The sequence below is a fragment of the Tachypleus tridentatus genome, chromosome 13, assembly GCF_004210375.1.
Source record: "Tachypleus tridentatus isolate NWPU-2018 chromosome 13, ASM421037v1, whole genome shotgun sequence".
NCBI lineage: Eukaryota > Metazoa > Arthropoda > Merostomata > Xiphosura > Limulidae > Tachypleus > Tachypleus tridentatus.
This window is the reverse complement of record NC_134837.1, coordinates 92,998,272-93,018,171: the sequence shown is the minus strand read 5'-3', so window position 1 is coordinate 93,018,171 and position 19,900 is coordinate 92,998,272. Positions and strand designations below refer to the sequence as shown.

The window sequence follows — 19,900 nt, the reverse complement described above, 5'->3', positions numbered from 1 at the left end:
GCATAATATTGTTAAACAAACAGTGACCATAGTTCAGAAGTTTATACTAACATGTTTTCTCTTTAAACACAATGTAAGAAAATAAATGTTTCAGGTTTAATTTCTAAAAATTAGTGAATGTATTTTTATAATTCAATAAAAATAAATAAATAAATTAAATGATTGGGCTGTTATTAACCATAAAGTTACACAATAAATTATCTGTGCTGTGCCCACTGCGAGTATCGAAACCCTTTGACAGTATCTGTGAGTCACCCTGGGATAAATTAAATGATAAATACTAATTTAGGATTAAAGCAATAATTCATATTTCGAAATAAATCCTGCATTTTATGTTCATTTAAATTGTTTATAATTAATGTTTATACATTACTTGTAATAGTGTGATCATAAGTACATATAGATAAGCAATATATATGAGGATATGTGTAGTTTTGTTTATTTTAAAGATTTATTTCTTAGATATTTCGATCTTCAACTTGCTACCACAATCATTCAATGTATCACGTGTCAGTCTTGAAGGCGCGTACATTTCTATTGAAGGATAAAGTTGTTTGCTTCACATTAACATGACCTTGATAAACTTTCATACTTCTTTTTTGATATCTTCAAACGGTTTTGTTCAAGAGAAATCAAGTTAGCGCCAGATTACAACTCGAGAAGTAAAAAATGTCGAACACTTCTTTTGTTTCTATTGAAGATATTGAAAAACTGGCTAAGACTCTACTCTCGAAAAAAACGAGAGATTACTATGCTGATGGTGCTAATAATCAATGTACTCTCGAAGAAAACCGACGTGCCTTTGAGAGGTATGCAATAAATGGGTATATATATATATATATATATATATGTGTATATTTGGATAAAGATCAGAGCTTTACGTATAAGAAAAATTGCCAGTTAAAGTAAAAATGTCAACATTAAATTTTAAAAATTATAATCTAGTTTATGACTAAATCAAAATGTGCTTACTCCCAATAAAAAGGTTCATATTTGCCACTGCTATAGTTAGTTACATGTTCTGCGAAAAAAGGAAATTTGAGATGCCAGGAATATCTGTTACGTTTTTCACAGAAAGTTACATAAAGGTAAAAATTATTGTTCAGAGAAAACTTAATTGTATTTCAAGTTTTTAAAGAACAAGCATGATAAAGAGAATCGAACAAATATTGTAAACAAAAAGATTGAGCAACTAATGCTTTCACTTCAGAAATATTCGTAATGGCGTCATGGCACTATAGCTGATACCTTCAATAATAAGTGTACAATTAATTAACACAATTGTGTCATTTCTAAAATTAATATACATTAAACAGTCTGAAGAACAGGTAACTTACATGAAAGTTATACGCGGCTACAAAGATGCATATGGAGTAACAAACGTTTAGTACTGTAAGACAAAATGAATGAATACGTTTTGGGCTTTTTTGTTGCATTAAATGACGTTGGGAAAGCAGTGAATTGTCTTTAAATAAAATACATTTCCCCTTCTTATTTCACTAGGTTTTACTAGCGAGATTGTACATGTTTATCTTAATTCCAGTGTAATAAAATACCCACGATATTAAACAACGTTTTATTTATTATATTTCAGACTTTACACTTTTACAATGAAAAATCAATTTCCAATGAAAAGTCTAAATTAAATTGAGAAAAAGTTGTTTTTTTTTGTTTCCATTATAATAAGAGGGCTAAATATAAAAATAAAACAAACTTTCAAGTTAATAGTAGAATATAATTGCCCATATAATAGCTAGAATATTTCAGATTTATTAACTAAAAATCAAATAATATGATGTGACCTTTGTTAGACTACGAATTCGTCCAAGATTTTTGAGAGATGTTTCGGCCCGTGACATGACGGTTACGATCCTTGGCCAAAAAATTAACTTTCCAATTGGTGTCAGTCCTTCAGCATATCAAAGGCTAGCTCATCCTGATGGAGAAATCGCAACAGCTAAAGGTGAACAATACCATATTTTACTGCAGTCAGTTATCATACAGAATTAACTATTCTTGTGTAGCTGTATAGAATTAAATGAAAAAGAATCATTGTAATTTTACTTGAAAATTTAATTATGTATATTTATTTTGTTTGCCAATTTTAATTGTAAACACTATTTCTACTGATGGACAGATATTTTACTAAGCAGAATGATGAACCCATATAACCCTTTTTGCATAGTTATGTGAGAAGGAGTTGATCAGTCATATTTTATATTGTTCACCAGTTGAGAATGTATGTAGCTTGTTTGTTTTTTGTTTGCAATTTAGCCCCTACACAATGGGCTATCTGTGCTCTACCTTACATGGGTATGGAAACATGGTTTCTAGGGGTTTGAGTCCGCAGGCATACCATTGTGCCACTGAGGAGCGGATGTATATCGAACTCCAAGTATGTCATCATTTAAATAACTGAGAAAACAATGAGTAGTTCACTGTCACTCATTGATATTACATCATTTAATGATATCCACTTGATGGGTTCAAACAACTAAAATAATCATATCAGTGCAAAAAGAAGGAAAATGGGTAATTTAGTCTCGTGTGATTTTCAGTTATTTGTTGATATAGACTTTCTTTTCTCTTTTTCAGCGATTTCGTCTATGGGTAGTATCATGATCCTGAGCACATCTTCAAGCTATGCCTTGGAAGACGTGATAAAGGCTGTACCAAACTCTACTCTGTGGTTTCAGCTGTATGTGTTTAAGAATCGTCAAATTACAAAAATGTTGATTAAAAGAGCCGAAAGATGTGGATTTAAAGCCTTGGTGCTAACCGCTGACACACCAATTTCTGGCTTTCAATACAATTTTGCTCAGAACGGTCTTGATATGTCTAACGAAAAGTAAGATATTTGTCTAAAATGGTAAAAAGAATAATTGGCTTCTGTAGTGTGGTAAAAATTCCCTACTCTAAGTGTTATCTTTTTAATTTGTCTCATGAGTGTTTATATTGCTCATTTTCGTTTGAACAACCTTAAAGGCATTTCTTATTAAACAACTAAAAGCATATCAATTTGTTCTGCCGACTTCTTAGCTATGATGAGCGTAGATTTGGCAGTTTGTGTATTTTTACAAGATTTGCACTTACCTACTTAGTATTACAGACGTTTTAATTGGCTAGTAAGGTTTGGTTTGGTTTTTGGAATTTCGCACAAAGCTACTCGAGGCCTATCTGTGCTAGCCGTCCCTAATTTAGCAGTGTAAGACTAGAGAGAAGGCAGCTAGATATCACCACCCACCGCCAACTCTTGGGCTACTCTTTTACCAACGAATAGTGGGATTGACCGTCACATTATAACGCCCCCACGGCTGGGAGGGCGAGCATGTTTGGCGCGACTCGGGCGCGAACCCGCGACCCTCAGATTACGAAGCGCACGTCTTAACGCGCTAGGACATGCCAGGCCCAGGCTAGTAAGAAAGGTTGTTATGTTTATTTCAGAATTTCGCCCAAAGCTACACAAGGTTTATTTGCACACAACAATAAGTTTCTCTAATTTTTTTGAAAGAATAGGGAATAAAGCTGTTGAACAGTATCTATCGCCAACTCTTGGATTACTTTTCCTGATGAAACAGTGGGAGTTGACAGTCACCCTTACATTCTAAATACATTTATCGAATTCTGTCATGTCTAGTCACTAGATTTTGGATTGTTAAAACTCGACACAACAATCATGAAACAAGTGCTTCCATGGTTAGTGAAAACAAATTGCAGGATGAACATTACTGTCATTTAAATGATTATTGGGTACTGATGAACGATGGTTGACCCTTAAGTAAAGCTCTGAATTTCGGAACTGACAAATCGGATTCAATCTTGTGTGACATCACAAAAAAATATTATCTTCTCTTTAAGATGGGCCTGGCAAGATCAAGTAGTTTGGGCACTTGATGCGTTTGGTGAGGGTCGCGGGTTCGAATTGCCGTCACAATAAACATGAGCGTCCTTTCAGCAGTGGTGTCGTTATAATGTGACGGTTAATCCTGCTATTCTTTGGTAAAAGAGTAGCCCATGAGTTGGCGGTGGGTGGTGATGACTAACCTCCTTCTATCTAGTCTTACACTGCAAAATTAGGGACGGCTAGCGTAAATAGCTCTCGTGTAGCTTTGCACGAAATTAAAACACACACATTAAACGTGGGCGCATCACAATAATAACATACAATCCCTTAGAATAGATAGTGGGTGGTAAGATGCATCTGATTAGCTACTTCCTTCAGTTAGCAACAGTTGGCCTTAGCTTTGCCATAAAATACAAATACAAAAATGAGTACTGTTAAAACACATACGGTGTTCATACACTTTATTATTTTAAAAACATGAAAATGGCAGCAGAAGATCTCACTAATAAATTATAACCACTTTGGTAACCACCAGGGGTTGCAAAACGTAGAAGCTGATTTATAGTAGTTTTATTGAAAAAAGTAATAAGACGAATCATGAAAGTTAGTAAAATTACTAATATAAAAGGAAAAGAATAATTTCTTAGTTTAACTGGACATTTCTCAGTATCTTTATTTTTCGTATCCAGCTCCATTTACTTGTGATGTATTCCTTACGAAAGTAATTATTTTATAATAAAGCTGATATCAATTTTAAATCCAAAAAAAAAAAATCTCTCACTTTTTCTTCACAATTGTGTGCAGTTTTTGTTTGTTTCTAGAGATTAATGAATTTTATATAAGTAACACAGTGCTCGAGTAACAGATGTTTTGACTTTTAAGTAATGAAATACCACATGAATTGTGACAAATGTGCAGATATTATATTCTTGGTATTATAAATTACTACTGAAGAAGAATTGCAATCATTTTATTTTGTTTGTTGACAGCTGACGGCTTCAATAAGTGTTTTAAATTATTTATTTGATATTCTGTATTCGCAATCTCAAATATTTTTTGTAGTTACTGTTAAAATCTAATATTTCACATAAGAAATGTATTAAAAACTATTTTCAATGATGGCTCAGTGCAGTGGCGGATTTATGGTTGTGTGGACTCTACATTCCAGTAATTTAATACATAATAAAATTATCAATGGGCTCCCATTAAGGTAATGGATCCTGAAGCTAAATCCACTCTGTTTCGGGTTAAAATGTTTAGGTTTTAAATAAATGCCACTACAATCGAAAATACAAAATCAGAAATGTAATAAAATATTATGGTTACGCGGGTACTCTTTTACTGAAACAGGTAATATTATTGAAATTACTCAATAAATGGAATTATTAATATTAACTCTCGTATGTTACTGAATGTTTTGAATTTTTCTAAAGCTCAGGTAGTTGTTTTACATAATGATATCACATGTGTTTGTTTAGAATCGGTAATTTTGAAGGCATTGATCTAGAGGAAGCTGGGTTAAACTGTCCAAAGGAAGAGATTCACAAAACGCACTTAGGCTCATTTTATGACACGTCATTGACTTGGGATGCAATCTCATGGATACGAACTTTAACATCACTTCCTGTGGTGGTTAAAGGTATCTTAACAGGTATGTTGATGACTACGAATGTGCGAATTCTTAACTACAAATTCTGGCTTATAGAAATAATTAGATTATTAGTGGAATTAATGTACACGATTATTCATAATCTGCGCGCATTATCGGAGCATCTTACAAGTTTATAGTACATGGAAGATGACATGTGAAGGAAAATTGTCAAAGACAGAAATTTCGTGACGACACACAGATATTTTCCCTCTTTATATCATCTTCCATGTCAGTTCACTTTTCACAATCCTCTGACAATTTTGTCTGAATTGGTTCGACCTGTTTCTACTTATCAAACCGATCCAAAGATTTACAATACATTTTCTTTGTCTAGGAGAAGATGCTGAGATGGCAATAAAGTATGGAGCTTCTGCTATCATGGTGTCAAATCATGGTGGGAGGCAATTGGATGGTGTTCCAGCAACGGTAGGATAATGTTATAAACTCTGATGAACTTTTTTTCTAAAATTTGGATTAAACATCTTCAACTGAAAACAAAAAAGTAGTAAGTAAAAATTAACTACCGCAACGAATTAGTTTACTAGTTTGGTTTGTTTGAATTTCGCGCAAAGCTACACGAGGTCTATCTGCGCTAGCCGTCCCTAATTTAACAGTGTAAGACTAGAGGAAAGGCAGCTAGTCATCACCACCCACCGCCAACTCTTGGGCTACTGTTTTACCAACTAATAGTGGAATTGACCGTTACATTATAACGCCCCCACGGCTGAAAGGGCGAGCATGTTTGGTGCGAGCGGGATTCAAACCCGCGACCCTTGGATTACGAGTCGAACGCCTTAACTCACTTGGCCATGCTGGGCCAAAAGATAGGGTTCTAAACGTATTTATCTAAAAGAATAGCTGAAATTTTAACACCCACTGAAAGGAACGACTTTTTATATCTAATTTGAGTATGTGTCAGCAACTCCAACTCATTTTCAGTCCCTTGTGGAATTTACCAACGTCTGTTTGTAATTAAGCACAAAACGAAACCAATAAAGAGCTATCTGTTCTCTGCCCCGCACGGGTATAGAAACCGGATTAATAGCGTTGCAAGTCCTCTGGCGGGGGAAAGGGAGAATTTTTTCCAAAGAAATTAAGTACTTGGCATTGGAATGAATCTCCTTTCCTCTCTTCTCTGTGGTATCTTCCTGGTTGACTTCGTAATAAGTTTTGTAATGAATTGGATGAAAAGACCTGTTCCATCTACTATACACTGATAACACGGTCGCTTTATTTCCTGATTATAGCTACTACATTAAACTCATACTTTACATCATATCTAATTATGCTTATCGCGAATACGAAATTATAATATACGCCACCATTCACGTTATACATTTAAATATGTCCGAATTATGTTAAAATATCCTAAATTTAAATACGAAAGCAGCTGGAGATAAAAAACAAAGCGTGTGTTTGTTGCTGTTGCTGTTTTTATTACACCAATCTTGTGACAAAGATTACGTAAATAAAATCGAAGACGTGTTGACATGACATTTTCTGAACATAAAGTACACATTACGTCAACTTTTAATCACCGTACTGATTGGAAAACCGAAATAATTTTACGGAAATCTGATAACTACATAGAAAAAAGAATCGTTGAAAGTTATTTAATCCAAAGTCTTCCTAATTTCAACATCTTCCAAGGGTACTTCATTCTAACCGTTTCCTTAACCCTGTGTCCAAGGTCACCGTTTTTTCTGTCGTAACTCAGCTAAGTTTTCTGATGTTAAGACTTTCAACGGAGTGTTAGGTTTAATGTTGTTTTTCACTAACCATACTACCATTTGAATCACACGATAAGCAACGAGTGTTTCTACATCAGATCGTGGATGTTTAAAAACACACTGATACAACAGCTATTAGATCAGTACAGTAACCATACTACGTGCAATTATCGTAAAACTAATGTTTTGTTGGAGAGGGTCTCTGTCCTCCAATATATTCTTGAGCCCAAACCCTCCTTTCTTATGCTATCACAGATAAATCTTTCGTTTACTCTTATTGGATGATGGGTTTCATTAGTGAAGTGGATTGTGTTGATAATTTTACTTTGGTTTTTGTTTCGTGTTTTCAAAAGATTAGTTGTGTAAAATTAAAATGCTCGTAACCTAGACAAAATTAAGCTCAATAATCAAAAGATACACTGTCTGCTCACTTTATTAGGACTCTCACCTAATTATCATTAGCTTTTGAATAATAATATCGGATTGATCTACTTTTTGTCGCAAAAACAGTTTGGATTAAGAACCGAAAAAATGAAAGGAGGTTGAACATGTATCTTACTGATATTAATTTGTTTGTTCTAAAGTTTGTTTGATTGATTGATTGTTTTGAATGAAGCAAAAAGATATACAATAGGTTATCTGTGCTCTGACCACCGCGGGTATCTAAACCCGGTTTCGAGCAATGCGAGTACGCAGATATATTGATATGTCATTGGTGGTCTTGTTCAAACGTAAAGGTAGAAACTGAAGGGTCCAGTATGGCCCGGTGTTTAAGGCACTCGACTCGTAATTTGGGTGTCGCGGGTTTGAATCTCGGTCATACCATACTTGCTCGCTTTTCGGCTGTGGAGGCGTTATAATGTGACGGTCAATCCCACTCTTCGTTGGTAAAAGAGTAGCCCAAGAGTTGGCAGTGGGTGGTACTGACTAGCTACCTTCCCTCCAGCCTTACACTGCAAAATTAGGAACGGTTAGCGCTGATAGTCCTCGTGTAGCTTTGCGCGAAATTCAAAAACAAACAAACAAACAAACAGAAATTGGATCACAACACTCAGAAGGCAAACTGGTGGCAAAGGTGAAATTTTTCCTCCATCCCAAAATTGTCCAGTTTATTGAGATCTGGTGAAAACGAGGTGACTAAAGTCATAATTTTGCTTTGAATTGTTCGTAAATCACCACATGTGTAAAATGCTGAAATCCAACATGATGAGTGAGATGGGTTTAATTCATACAATAATCAAGCACGCTTTGCTTACCACTCACTCTTTTAAATGGAACAAAGAACCTTTCCCACTTCGTCAATGCACCTGTTCTGGCACCCTGGTACTTTCCGTGTCGAATGGCTCTTTCGATAGGTTTTGATGAGAAATAACTTTGGACAGCTACTCTCAGAAAACGAACACCCATCACCATGACCCCTTAAGTCTCAACAGATACACGATCTTTTAAACTAACTGAAATATGAGTAGCCCTCCCCCAGTGGCAATAGGTACTTCCGAGGACTCACAACTCAAAAATCCGGCTTTCGATATCCGTGGTGGACAGAGTACAGAAAGTCCATTGCGTAGCTATGTTCTTAATTCTAAACAAACAAAACAAATATGAGTATATTTCTGCACTTCAAGCTATCACCTGAAATATCACATGATCAGTACATTTTAAATACACAAGTTTGTTTGTTTGAAATTAAACACAAAGCTTCAAAATGGGCTATCTGTGCTCTTGCAAACCACGGGTTTCGAAACCCGGTTTTTAGCAGTGTGAGTTCGCTGTGCCACGCAAGCATTTAGTTCTTTTAACTAGACGTGCGTGTTTTCATAATGTGGATATTGTAAATCATGGCTCATCACAATGTGAAGTTGTGACTTGAGTTTCTACTAAGGAGTAATTGATGTGTAAATATTTTATTGTAACTTTAAGTAAGGTACTAATTAAGAGTACTTATAATTTAATTTCAGTAAATAGTATTATGTTTATTGAATAAAGTTGGTCTTATCATTCTTTTTTACACCACCATACAAAACTTTTGCTATATTTAGTTTGATATATGAAAGCGATGCAAGTGGAGATCACATCGCCGGAATTCCAAAGGATCATGTTATTATTTGATTATGTGATTATCTAACAATAAGCATTTTCTAAACTATACAGTGTGTGAGTCTTTAATAATAGAAAATACTTAATTAGCTTAAAGAAATTTTCAAGAGTTATTTACATATCGATGAAAGTATACAAATTCTGGATTTTGCAGATTGAGGTATTGCCCGAAGTGGTAAAGAAAGTAAATGGCAGGTGCGAGATATACTTAGACAGTGGTGTACGAACAGGTACAGACATTTTAAAAGCCATAGCGCTTGGAGCAAAGGCTGTCTTTATTGGACGTCCTGTCCTGTGGGGTCTTACTTCCAACGTAAGTTTACTAACTTAACATTTTTGACATTCAATATTTTGGTCAATATGAAATATAGTGAATTGACTCGTAAGCGTTCTTAAAATACATTTTATGCTTTCAAGAGATAACTTAAAACGTGATATATGACACGACTAGAAAATTACTCGTATACTTTCCTTGTTTGAATTTCGCGCAAAGCTACACCAGGGCTGTTTGCGCTAGCCATCCCTAATTTAGCAGTGGAAAATTAGAGGGAAGTCATCACTACCTACCGTCAACCCTTGGGCTATTCTTTTACTAACAAATAGAGGGATTGACTGTCACATTAATACCCACACACAAACGGCTGAAAAGGCGAGCACGTTTGATGGGACGTGGATTCGAACCCGTGACCCTCAGATTCTGAGCCAAATACCTTTAACACCTGGCCATACCGAAGCATATGTTTTACTCTCAACGTTTCATCTATCTTGTGTGTTTTCAAATAAACCACTTGAACCACAGGTGGCGGAACTGAGAGAAGACTTGGGCACATCCCCTCTCAATTTTGACCCGTTAGAGAACTGTCCCTTTGAACGGGGAATAAAGATTTGTGTACAGTTATCACGGAAAGTCACTGTTTAAGTTCTAATTCAATGATTACAGTTAGCATAAAAAATATCAAGTGTTTCCGACGTTGGGATCTCATATTCAAATACCTTCCGCCGCCTATTCGCGTGCTGCGTTTTATATTATTCATTTATTAAAATGAAAATTGTGTACATTATCTCAAATTCGTCCAACTTCATTATTTTTCACTAAAAGAAAGACTGAGTTGAACTATCTCTTCCCTTGGCGCACTCTGCTATTATTGCCGATTTGCCTATCTTGTAATTCTCTGAAAACCAGTTTGACCTGCGAACACCACAATAATTCATGTATGCTATTTATTAAAAGTTTACATCGTTTAGAATCCATGTGATCCCTTCTATACTCTAATTGGTAACGCTTGTTTGTTTGTTTTGAATTAAGCATAAAGCTACACAATGGGCTATCTATGCTCTGCCCACCACGGGTATAAAAATCCGGTTTTTAGCTTTGTAAGTCCGCAAACGTACCGCTGAGTCACTGGGAGGCAATTGGTAACGCAAAACCACTAAAGTTATGAACATATATTTATATTATCAAACAACATGATATTTTATTTTAATAATGAAAAATGAATTTCCATGCATAATAGTATTTTTCTGTTATTTAGGGAGAAGACGGCGTTAAACAAGTGCTGCAGATTTTAAAAAACGAACTAGACTTGGCAATGGCTTTATCAGGTAAGTAATATTAAACTCTAAACATATTCATTTTCTATAGTGTAGGTGACTTTAAAATGATTGCCATTATTCTAATGCAAGAATTTGATGTAATAAACACTATTTCTTCAAAGAACAGATGGGATATGGATTTGGTTAGAGCAGTGCCAATATCAGAATAATTCTTTCTCGAAAAAAAATGTGACAATAATATATCTATGTAGTAAAATATGATGATTTCACTTTAGTAGCTCAGACTTCAAGAATATCTATGGTTGCAAGCTTATTCATGATGTTAGAAAACATGTAGGTTCAAGAAATCTTGATAGAAAGGAATAAAAACCATATAACCCGAGCGCTTTTGAAAGGAAGATCTTTCTTCTTCAGGGAAAAACTGGTTATAAATTTAAAGAGAGTAAGAACAATGTCTATAAAACAAAAAATATTTTTGTTGTATTTGGTACTCTGTTGCTAGACATTAAATTGCACAGTAAAGAATAGGGCCCAGCATGGCCAGGTGGTTAAGACACTAGACTCGTAACTCGAGGGTTGCAGGTTCGAATCCCCGTCACACAAAACATGCTCGCCCTTTCAGCTGTGGGGGCGTTATAATGTGACGGTCAATTCCACTATTCGTTGGTGAAATAGTAGCCCAAGAGTTAGCGGTGGGTGTTGAAGACAAGCTGCCTTCCCTCTAGTCTTACACTACTAAATAAGGGACGGCTAGCGCAGATAGATTTCGTATAGCTTTGCCCGAAATTCAAAAAACAAAAACAAACAGGAAAGAATATATTTCAGAAGTCCATTTTGTTTTGATCATCTCCCGACGGGACAGCGGTAAGTCTACGAATTAAAATGATAAAACCCAGGGTTACATTCCCAGCGATGGACATAGCAGATAGCCCAATGCGACTTTGTTTTAAAACAAACAAATCATTTTTAACGTATTTTTTTTAGTCTGATATTAAGAGCAAAGTTGTATAATAGGATAAATGCGCTGTGTCCACTGCATTGACATAACTTCGAATTTTAGTATTATAGACCCTTAAGCTCACTCCTGAGCCAGAAGGTGCTTGTTTTATTGTAGACAATTTCTCGTATTTATAAAGTAAAATAATTTATTTCATAATGGCATTAACAATTTAATTTTCGCTATTAAAGTTGCTTCTCAAAATTTGTATTATAAAATAAAGTGCCACAAATATTTTTGGCGCATGATTCATACTCGTGACAATTAAAATGAACATTTTTACTCTAATACTTACAATCAACTTTATCTGACGTCTGATTCACGTTGAACCAACAATATAACTGTTAATTCACTCTTATAAGTTTAAAGGGATTTTAAAGCGTTTTAAATTTAGAAAATCAGTAAATAATTCGGTTATGTACGCTAAGAAGGCGATCAACGTCCGGAGTAGATCCGAACAACTCTTAAGGGCATCAGTGAAGGTCTGAAAGGAATTCTAAATTTTGTGCTCCCAAACTACGAATAGTAAGTGTAGAGAAATAACAGGGCCTGTCTCCTGAACCTATATAAAACCAACAAACCATTTACACTATATTCAATTTTTCTCATGCTATCACAAAACAGTCAAAACATTCATTATGACTTTGATGTTCCCTAGAGTCTTCAAAATATGTCATCATCAGTGTAGGTCCAAGGCTAATAATTTTTGTGGGCCCTACATCCCATGTAATTTTATATAGAATAAAATTATCAATGAGCCTCCGTTAAGGCCATAAGCCCTGGGTCTGAACCCCTTCCTAAATACGCTACCGGCCTTCATATGAACCTTGATGAAGAAATAAAAAACATCTATACAATCTTCCAACAGCTACAACACCATCTGGGTTTTATCAAAAATGCCCATCAAGAAATATGGAAGACTATTTACAGGAGCAATAGCCAACAAACAGCATTATCTGCATATGAAAATAAAAAGCAAATATCCAACGTTGACTAGAGTTATAATATTGTGGCTCGAGAAAAATGTCTGAAAAACAACAATTTTAAAGTTGTTTATAAATAACCCATCTTTCCTCAAACATGTCTGTACGTCAAAATAAAGAACAAATTAATTTTCATTGCAGAGGTGAAAATAAATCTATTTATTATACTAAGGTTATATTTGTGTACTAAATTTCTATAACCTTATCTTAGAGGTATCTAACGTTTTCTATGAACGGATACTACCAGTGATTAAGTTTATTTCATTTTGTTGAGTTTTTTTGGGCGGGGGCCTTTTTGCTTAACATATTTGTATTTAAGGTATTTGTTAGTTGCTTGTTTGGAATTAAGCACAAAGCTACAAAATAATTTATCTGTGCTATATTTGTTAATACTTTGTCCAACTACAATTATAAGGAATTACCAAGGTTGTAGTTTAGAGTTATAAAAAACATAATTGCTAGTAAAGATTATGAAACGTTTTTATGAACATTCGGTATGCTGTAGACTTGTGGTATTCTTGGTTTGTTTGTTTTCTTTCTTTCTGCGCTAGCCGTCCTTAATTTAGTAGTGTAAGACTAAAGGGAAGGCAGCTAGTCATCATCACCCACAGCCCACTCTTGGGCTATTCTCTTACCAACGTAAAAGGCTATCATGTTTGGTGCGACGGGGATTCGAACCCGCGACCCTCAGATTACGAGTCGAACGCCTTAACCCACCTGGCCGTCGATAATAGAAATCAATCTTTACTTCTCAACATGGTTAGCAATAGAAACCACTCAGTTGAATTGATCACAGGAAAAAAATTGTAAATTAATAAGTAAATATTAAAGTCTGTCTGTCTGTCTGTTTTGGAATTTCGCACAAAGCTACTCGAGGGCTATCTGTGCTAGCCGTCCCTAATTTAGCAGTGTAAGACTAGAGGGAAGGCAACTAGTCATCACCACCCACCGCCAACTCTTGGGCTACTCTTTTACCAACGAATAGTGGGATTGACCATCACATTATAACATTCCAATTCGAAATAAAATATCATGCTTATTTTTACTGCAGAAACAAGAAAAAAGCAAACTGTTTTTTAACCATTTTTTAAAATTTGTTTCAGGATGCAAAACTTTGAAAGATATCCAAACCACGCCATCTTTAGTGGTGAAAGACAACTATTATTCACGACTTTAAAAGCATTTCATGCAGCACCAAGTCTTGAAATGAACTAAACTAAATTCCATGCTTAGGTTTACCCAATTTTATGCGTGAATATTTCAGGATATTTGGAAAATAAAACAAGGCGTTTTACATGTTCCTATCCATTTTTTTTTTAATTTAAAGATTGTCCTTAGTGGCAGAATAAATTAGATCTCCTATCTTAAATGTAAAAATTCTAATTAGATGGCCAAGTGTGATTTGAAACACCAATATCACAGCACATAAACTCCCTGGAAAGTTCAAAGGCTGCCGACTGGTCAAGTATTCTCATAAACTGGAAACATTCAAGTAGAAAGTTGAATATACTTAACCTCATCTTTATCATTCAATTTATGATAGGAAACATACATAATTCAGATTTTTTTTGTTTATAAAAATACTTATAATTTTAAAATTGAAATTGATTGTTTGAAGATAAGAATGTATTATTAGTATTATAATATGCACTTAAAACTAACCGTAAAGTAATTAAGACCAAGATAATAGACCCCCCTGTACACCCTAAGCTAAATTTAATGTCCAATTTAATGAGCAACCATGAGACTGACATAAAAGTGCACTGTGCAAAAGCACTTTATCATCATTAACAGAAAACTGACACTCCATCAAATATAGGGCTGTGAGATAAGACCAAGAGAAAACAAATTTTGCTCAGTAGTATTTTGAATTTTAAACTCTATCAACCACTTCCCAGATAGCCACATCAACTGATTCATCTCATTAACACAAAGAGACAGCTAGCATGGTCTAATGGTTAGAATGTTCGTCTAAAATCTGCAGGTCACAGGACTGAAACCAGATGCTTAAACCTACTTGCATTTTCAGCTGTGGGGCATTATAATGTGCCATTCAATCCCACTATTCATTATAAAACTAAAAAGTTGACACTGGATTAGCTGCCATTCCTTTTGTCTATCACTTTAAAACTAGGAATGACAAGCACAGATAATTCACTAGCAGTTTCATAGGAAATTTCCCTAAAACAAACAAACAGAAAGGAAAACCCAGGTTTCTAGTACCCCTATCTTCACATAAAAGGGATTTAGAAAGATACACTCTTTTCAAGGAGTGTGTTATCCACTCTGCAATGACGTGTGTTTAGTGGGATATCATCTATTTCAACCAGAAAATACACTTCAAGAATACTAAGTGGCAGTGCAGAAAGGGACTGCCAAAAGACCCTCCTCAGTGCTGCTAAGATGATGTAAAGGTGAGCAGAATGTAAAGTCCTATCTCAGGAGTTGACAGGTCATGCATGTATAGTGTGACTATGGCAATAAATCAATATAGTATGCGAGAAGTACTTACCCCAATAAGTAGGGCAGGAATGAATAATACCAGACATGCATACAAAAAAAGAATGCAAGACCTATTCAGTTGGTCGCAATCACTCAGAATAATCTCGTTCTTTGTGCTGTGTTTTTGTTCAAGGCTTACATTCACTTGGTCTCATATCAACGAGATTATACTGACCAAAATGGAAATTCTTCATATTGACCTTCCCAGTAGCATGATACTGGGAAAAAAAGGGTTCTACCACTCCACTGGAAGAAAACGGGGAGGACAACTTTGTGTAGAGAATACCAGAGAAAAACATGAAATGAATAAAAATTATCTATTACCTCATAGGGCCTTGCACTGACAGATGGCTTAATGGGTTGCTGAAAAAAACCCTACAAGAGTTGGCCAGGAGTGAGGTCAACTAGTGCTTATTTTTGCTTGGAAGAAGAAATGTTTGAAAGGCAAATATAGTAACTAATGAAATAGTTTTACAGAAAACCTCATCATAATAGCAGGCACTAAGCAGGGATAAATTGGCTTAGCACTTTTTCTTATCCCATACCAGATGTGCATTGTGGGAGAGAAGTATACTCTGTGAAGCAAAAAGCCATATGGTGAGTTCTATTGTCTCCAGAATAACAGCAAGCAACCTGCTTAACAAAGACAAAGGAGATAATCAGGATTGGAACAACTGTAATCAAAAGAAAGAAAGGAGAGATTGGATAAAATATCTAATCATATTTCAAGCAATTCAAAGCTTGGAGAAAAAGGAACAGTATGTGAAAATAAACCTATCCCTCTGGTAGAGTAAGGGAAACATCTAAGGCAAAAATGTCAGTGACATCTTCCACTAGCAATAAAAAGAAGAAAATTTGTCTCAAAAGGAGGATGATATAGGAAATAGGCAACCATAGGTTTAAATGGAGGATATAAAAGAGCTCTAAGAGTTAAACATTGACTTCAGTGTAGAAGAGAAGCTGGATAAGAAGGACAATTGCACAAAAATGTTCAAAGAGATTTATAAGTGCTAGAGAAAGAAGGGAGAATGGTCAGTGAAGACAGTATGTCATTTACAAAGATTCTCTGTAACGAGTAATAATAGAAACATACACACCACCCACAAGAACTGAGTACAAAGAGAACAGAAATGAGAGAGTTGGATGATTTGGAGGAGGAGAGTGGCAAGTTGGCCAACATCAGTAAATCGTCCTCTTGTCTTGATACATTCCAAGGGTGGATAGATAAAATCAGCAAGCAAGAAAAATGAGCTACTCTGCAAGTAAAACATAATTATCTTACAAGAAACTGGAAGAAAACCACACATGAAGATGAAGAAATGGAATTTTTTGGGAAAAATGAATGTCTGAGGCTGACATACAGAAAGGGTGACAATTGCACTTGGGTGACCAAAGAAGGCAAGGAGAGCTGTAAATTAAAAAGAGCTACCTGAGAAAAGCTAAAGGACAGGCATACAGAAAGTTTGATAAATCCAAAGTATGAATACATAATGCCAACACCACAGTCTGAGAATGGAGATCCCAACTGAAGTAAATGTTTGATGTAGAGGGGAGTCACAAATATAAAAGTTATAAGGACCACTTTCTTAGAAGAATTCTGTCAGGGTAAAAAATACTCACCTACCAAGAAGTTCAAACCTTCCAGAACATTAAATGCCAAAAACCAGATGCTACTATCATAAGCCCAAAAATGATGTGCAATATTAAAAAATCAGAGGCTTAGAGGGCAAGTACCTGCTGGTTTATATAAGAAATTACAGTGAATTTATTGAAGTAGAACAAACTATAAAAACTGGACAATGTGTTAACGAGATGCCACTGTCCCTATTTACTATCTAGCATATGTATGAATAAGTAAGTCTTGATGTGTGAAGGAGATTGGTGCTCAGAGTAATGTAGAAGCATTTGAGCCACCATGAAAGTGAGAGGCAAAGAGATGGAGTTATAAGACATTAGATGACAAGGTACATTTTGTCAATCTGAAAATAACAAGAGTAAAAATGATGTAATTTGTTATGAAAAAGAACATCACTGAACAATGCAGTGTCAAGGAAAAGAATTGGGTTTTGAATATACAAAATGCAAGGGGAGTACTTCACATGAAAGATAAGTTGCCTTCCTCCTAGTGGAGAGCTATATATTTGTTTTGCATCAAAGACTGTGACAGTACACATTAATAAATGTAGGTATGGGAATTTTGTTCAGAGGCTTGGTATATGTACAAAACGTTTTGGCAGTAGTATTAAATATTAGGAGGAATGGATGCTGATGATGATAACTCTTTCTACATAAAAAATTGTGAAATGTTGAAGAACTAAAGGACAAAATGGTTTGAAGAAAGCCTTCAGTACTTTTCATGGGAGTAGAAATTTGTATAGCAGGTCATTTAGAGAAGAAAGCCACAGTTTAAATAAGGACAAAAACCCTCATTAGCAAAGTAAGTTTTGCTTGAGAAAGAAAACCTTTTAGGAAAAAACACTCCCTGCAATGATGAGGACTCAAAAGCAAAAATTTGAAAACCCCTAGCCACATTCATGAAATCAAGTACTGTTCAGATAAGAAAGATTGAAACTCAAATCACAATAAACTCATCAAGTATTTTTTTGCCTATAAAGTCAGAGACCCAAGATATTAGCCAGTTTATGAAACACTAAAGAAGTGAGGAAATATTGGCATGGCTGCTGTCCAAAGAAGGCCAATCTAACAGAAACAACACTGAAGAACTATTAAGAACCATAGAAGGCACATTTAGCTTGATTTTTAGGGTCATGTCGCCTTGAATTATTATACACTGAAGCTAATCATCATCTCCAAAAATATAAAAGGTAAATTAATATTGAATATTTAAAGTAATTTAGTAAACACTCAAGAATCTAGCACAACACACCTGAGAAAAAAATGATGTTAATGTTTGGTAGGCATGGCAAACCTGAATGATTGAGAGAGAATATCTGGGGTCGTATGTATTACTAATTCTATTGATAAACATACACCAACCATATATATAAAAAAAAATAAATACATGTTGCCTTGGTTAATATGATAAATGTAACTTTGATACAAACAACTGAAAACACAACACATGGATCAACTGGGTGTTTTACAACCAAAAGTTCCTGGCAACACACTTCCTATTAGTTTAGTACCGAAAATTCTCAGATATATTAGGTTGTAGTGTTAAATCTTCCATGTATTTTAAAATTATTTTAAAGAGCTTTGTGTTCAAGTATGCTATACAAAACTTTTTGATATGAAGATTTCTTTGTTAACAAGGGGAACTTGTTTCATTAAAAACCAATATATACATATTTCATTATTATTGCTTAATTTCTGAATTTTTTCTATTAATTTTATATAATTTTGAATTATTCTCTTTTTTCTTCAAAAATACATTCATATTTATTTGTAGTACCTTATTTTCTTAAGCAAAATAATTGCATCTTCTATCCCTTCTATTTATAGATATGTTAAGACATTTCTATCAGATTTCAGTACTCAGACTTAACACTACACTAAATTTAATACATTCTGTATTTAGTTTTTTTCTTGAGTTTGAAAATATGTTGTTACAGAATTTTCCAAAATACTCAAATATATACAGCACTGAAACAGGCATTTATTTCAGGGTGTAAAAGTTTAGTCAGATGAGTGTAACAATCTTAAAAATAGTAATTAAATTATTTCTACAAATTTTTCTTGAAAACCTACATGAAGTTATAACCTATCACCTACTGTGTGTATTTCTTCATATTTTTAGAACTGGTGTTTTAATATGGTGCAACTCATCAAATTACATATGACACAAATGTAGAATACTAATTTTCTTTTGACATTTTCCCCAGACTCCTTTACTTAGTATTATGCATCTTTAGAACTTTTATTAATACAAGTAAGATAGCTTACTGGCATCTGAGAGAGATGGAACAAATATTAATTTTGCAATGAACGACACAGCATATCCATCAGTGTATTTCCAATGTTACACAGTTATGATACTATTCGCATGTGAACAACACACAATAGGTATTGCATCATCCAGCCCACTGCTGCTTTCTAATAGCCTCTAAACATAGCAGCATTTTTGCTGATATTAAATAATGGGAATCTTAATAGTCATAATACAAGTAGTCTTTACCTACCTAAACATAACATCATTAGCATCAGTTGTATTACTACTGTGCTCTAGAAATAATCACAATTGTGGCAGGGATGCCAACAGCAAGCACAATGCAAACAACTATGTGCTGCATTCTTTTGAAAGGATTTCAGTGACCACTTACAAAGAATTTTACACCAGTACATACATCCTTATTAAATTTTCAAATAATTGATATAATAGTTTAATATTACAATATAACAAAGTTGCAGCTCATGTCTGCAATGCATTTTAAATATGTTATAGCCATATTTACTATCCAATCTGATTACATCAAGAGTCAGACCTATGAAAAACTGATCAAAACTAATATCTGTCACATCTTTATTATATGAAAACAATTTGTGATGAAACAAAATATTAAATATGTGTGCTGTATGTATGTA

General features: G+C 34.5%; 1 protein-coding gene across 1 annotated transcript; it reads left to right on the top strand.

Moving 5' to 3' along the window:
- The first annotated feature begins 530 nt into the window (after positions 1-530).
- LOC143240435 (uncharacterized) lies at positions 531-14,152 on the top strand. Its single transcript, XM_076482858.1, has 8 exons — positions 531-809; positions 1,812-1,963; positions 2,596-2,848; positions 5,323-5,495; positions 5,830-5,921; positions 9,477-9,635; positions 10,855-10,924; positions 13,960-14,152. The coding sequence occupies exons 1-8, from the start codon at positions 670-672 to the stop codon at positions 14,031-14,033; spliced, it is 1,113 nt and encodes a 370-aa protein (XP_076338973.1). The 5' UTR covers positions 531-669; the 3' UTR covers positions 14,034-14,152.
- The last annotated feature ends 5,748 nt before the right edge of the window (positions 14,153-19,900 follow it).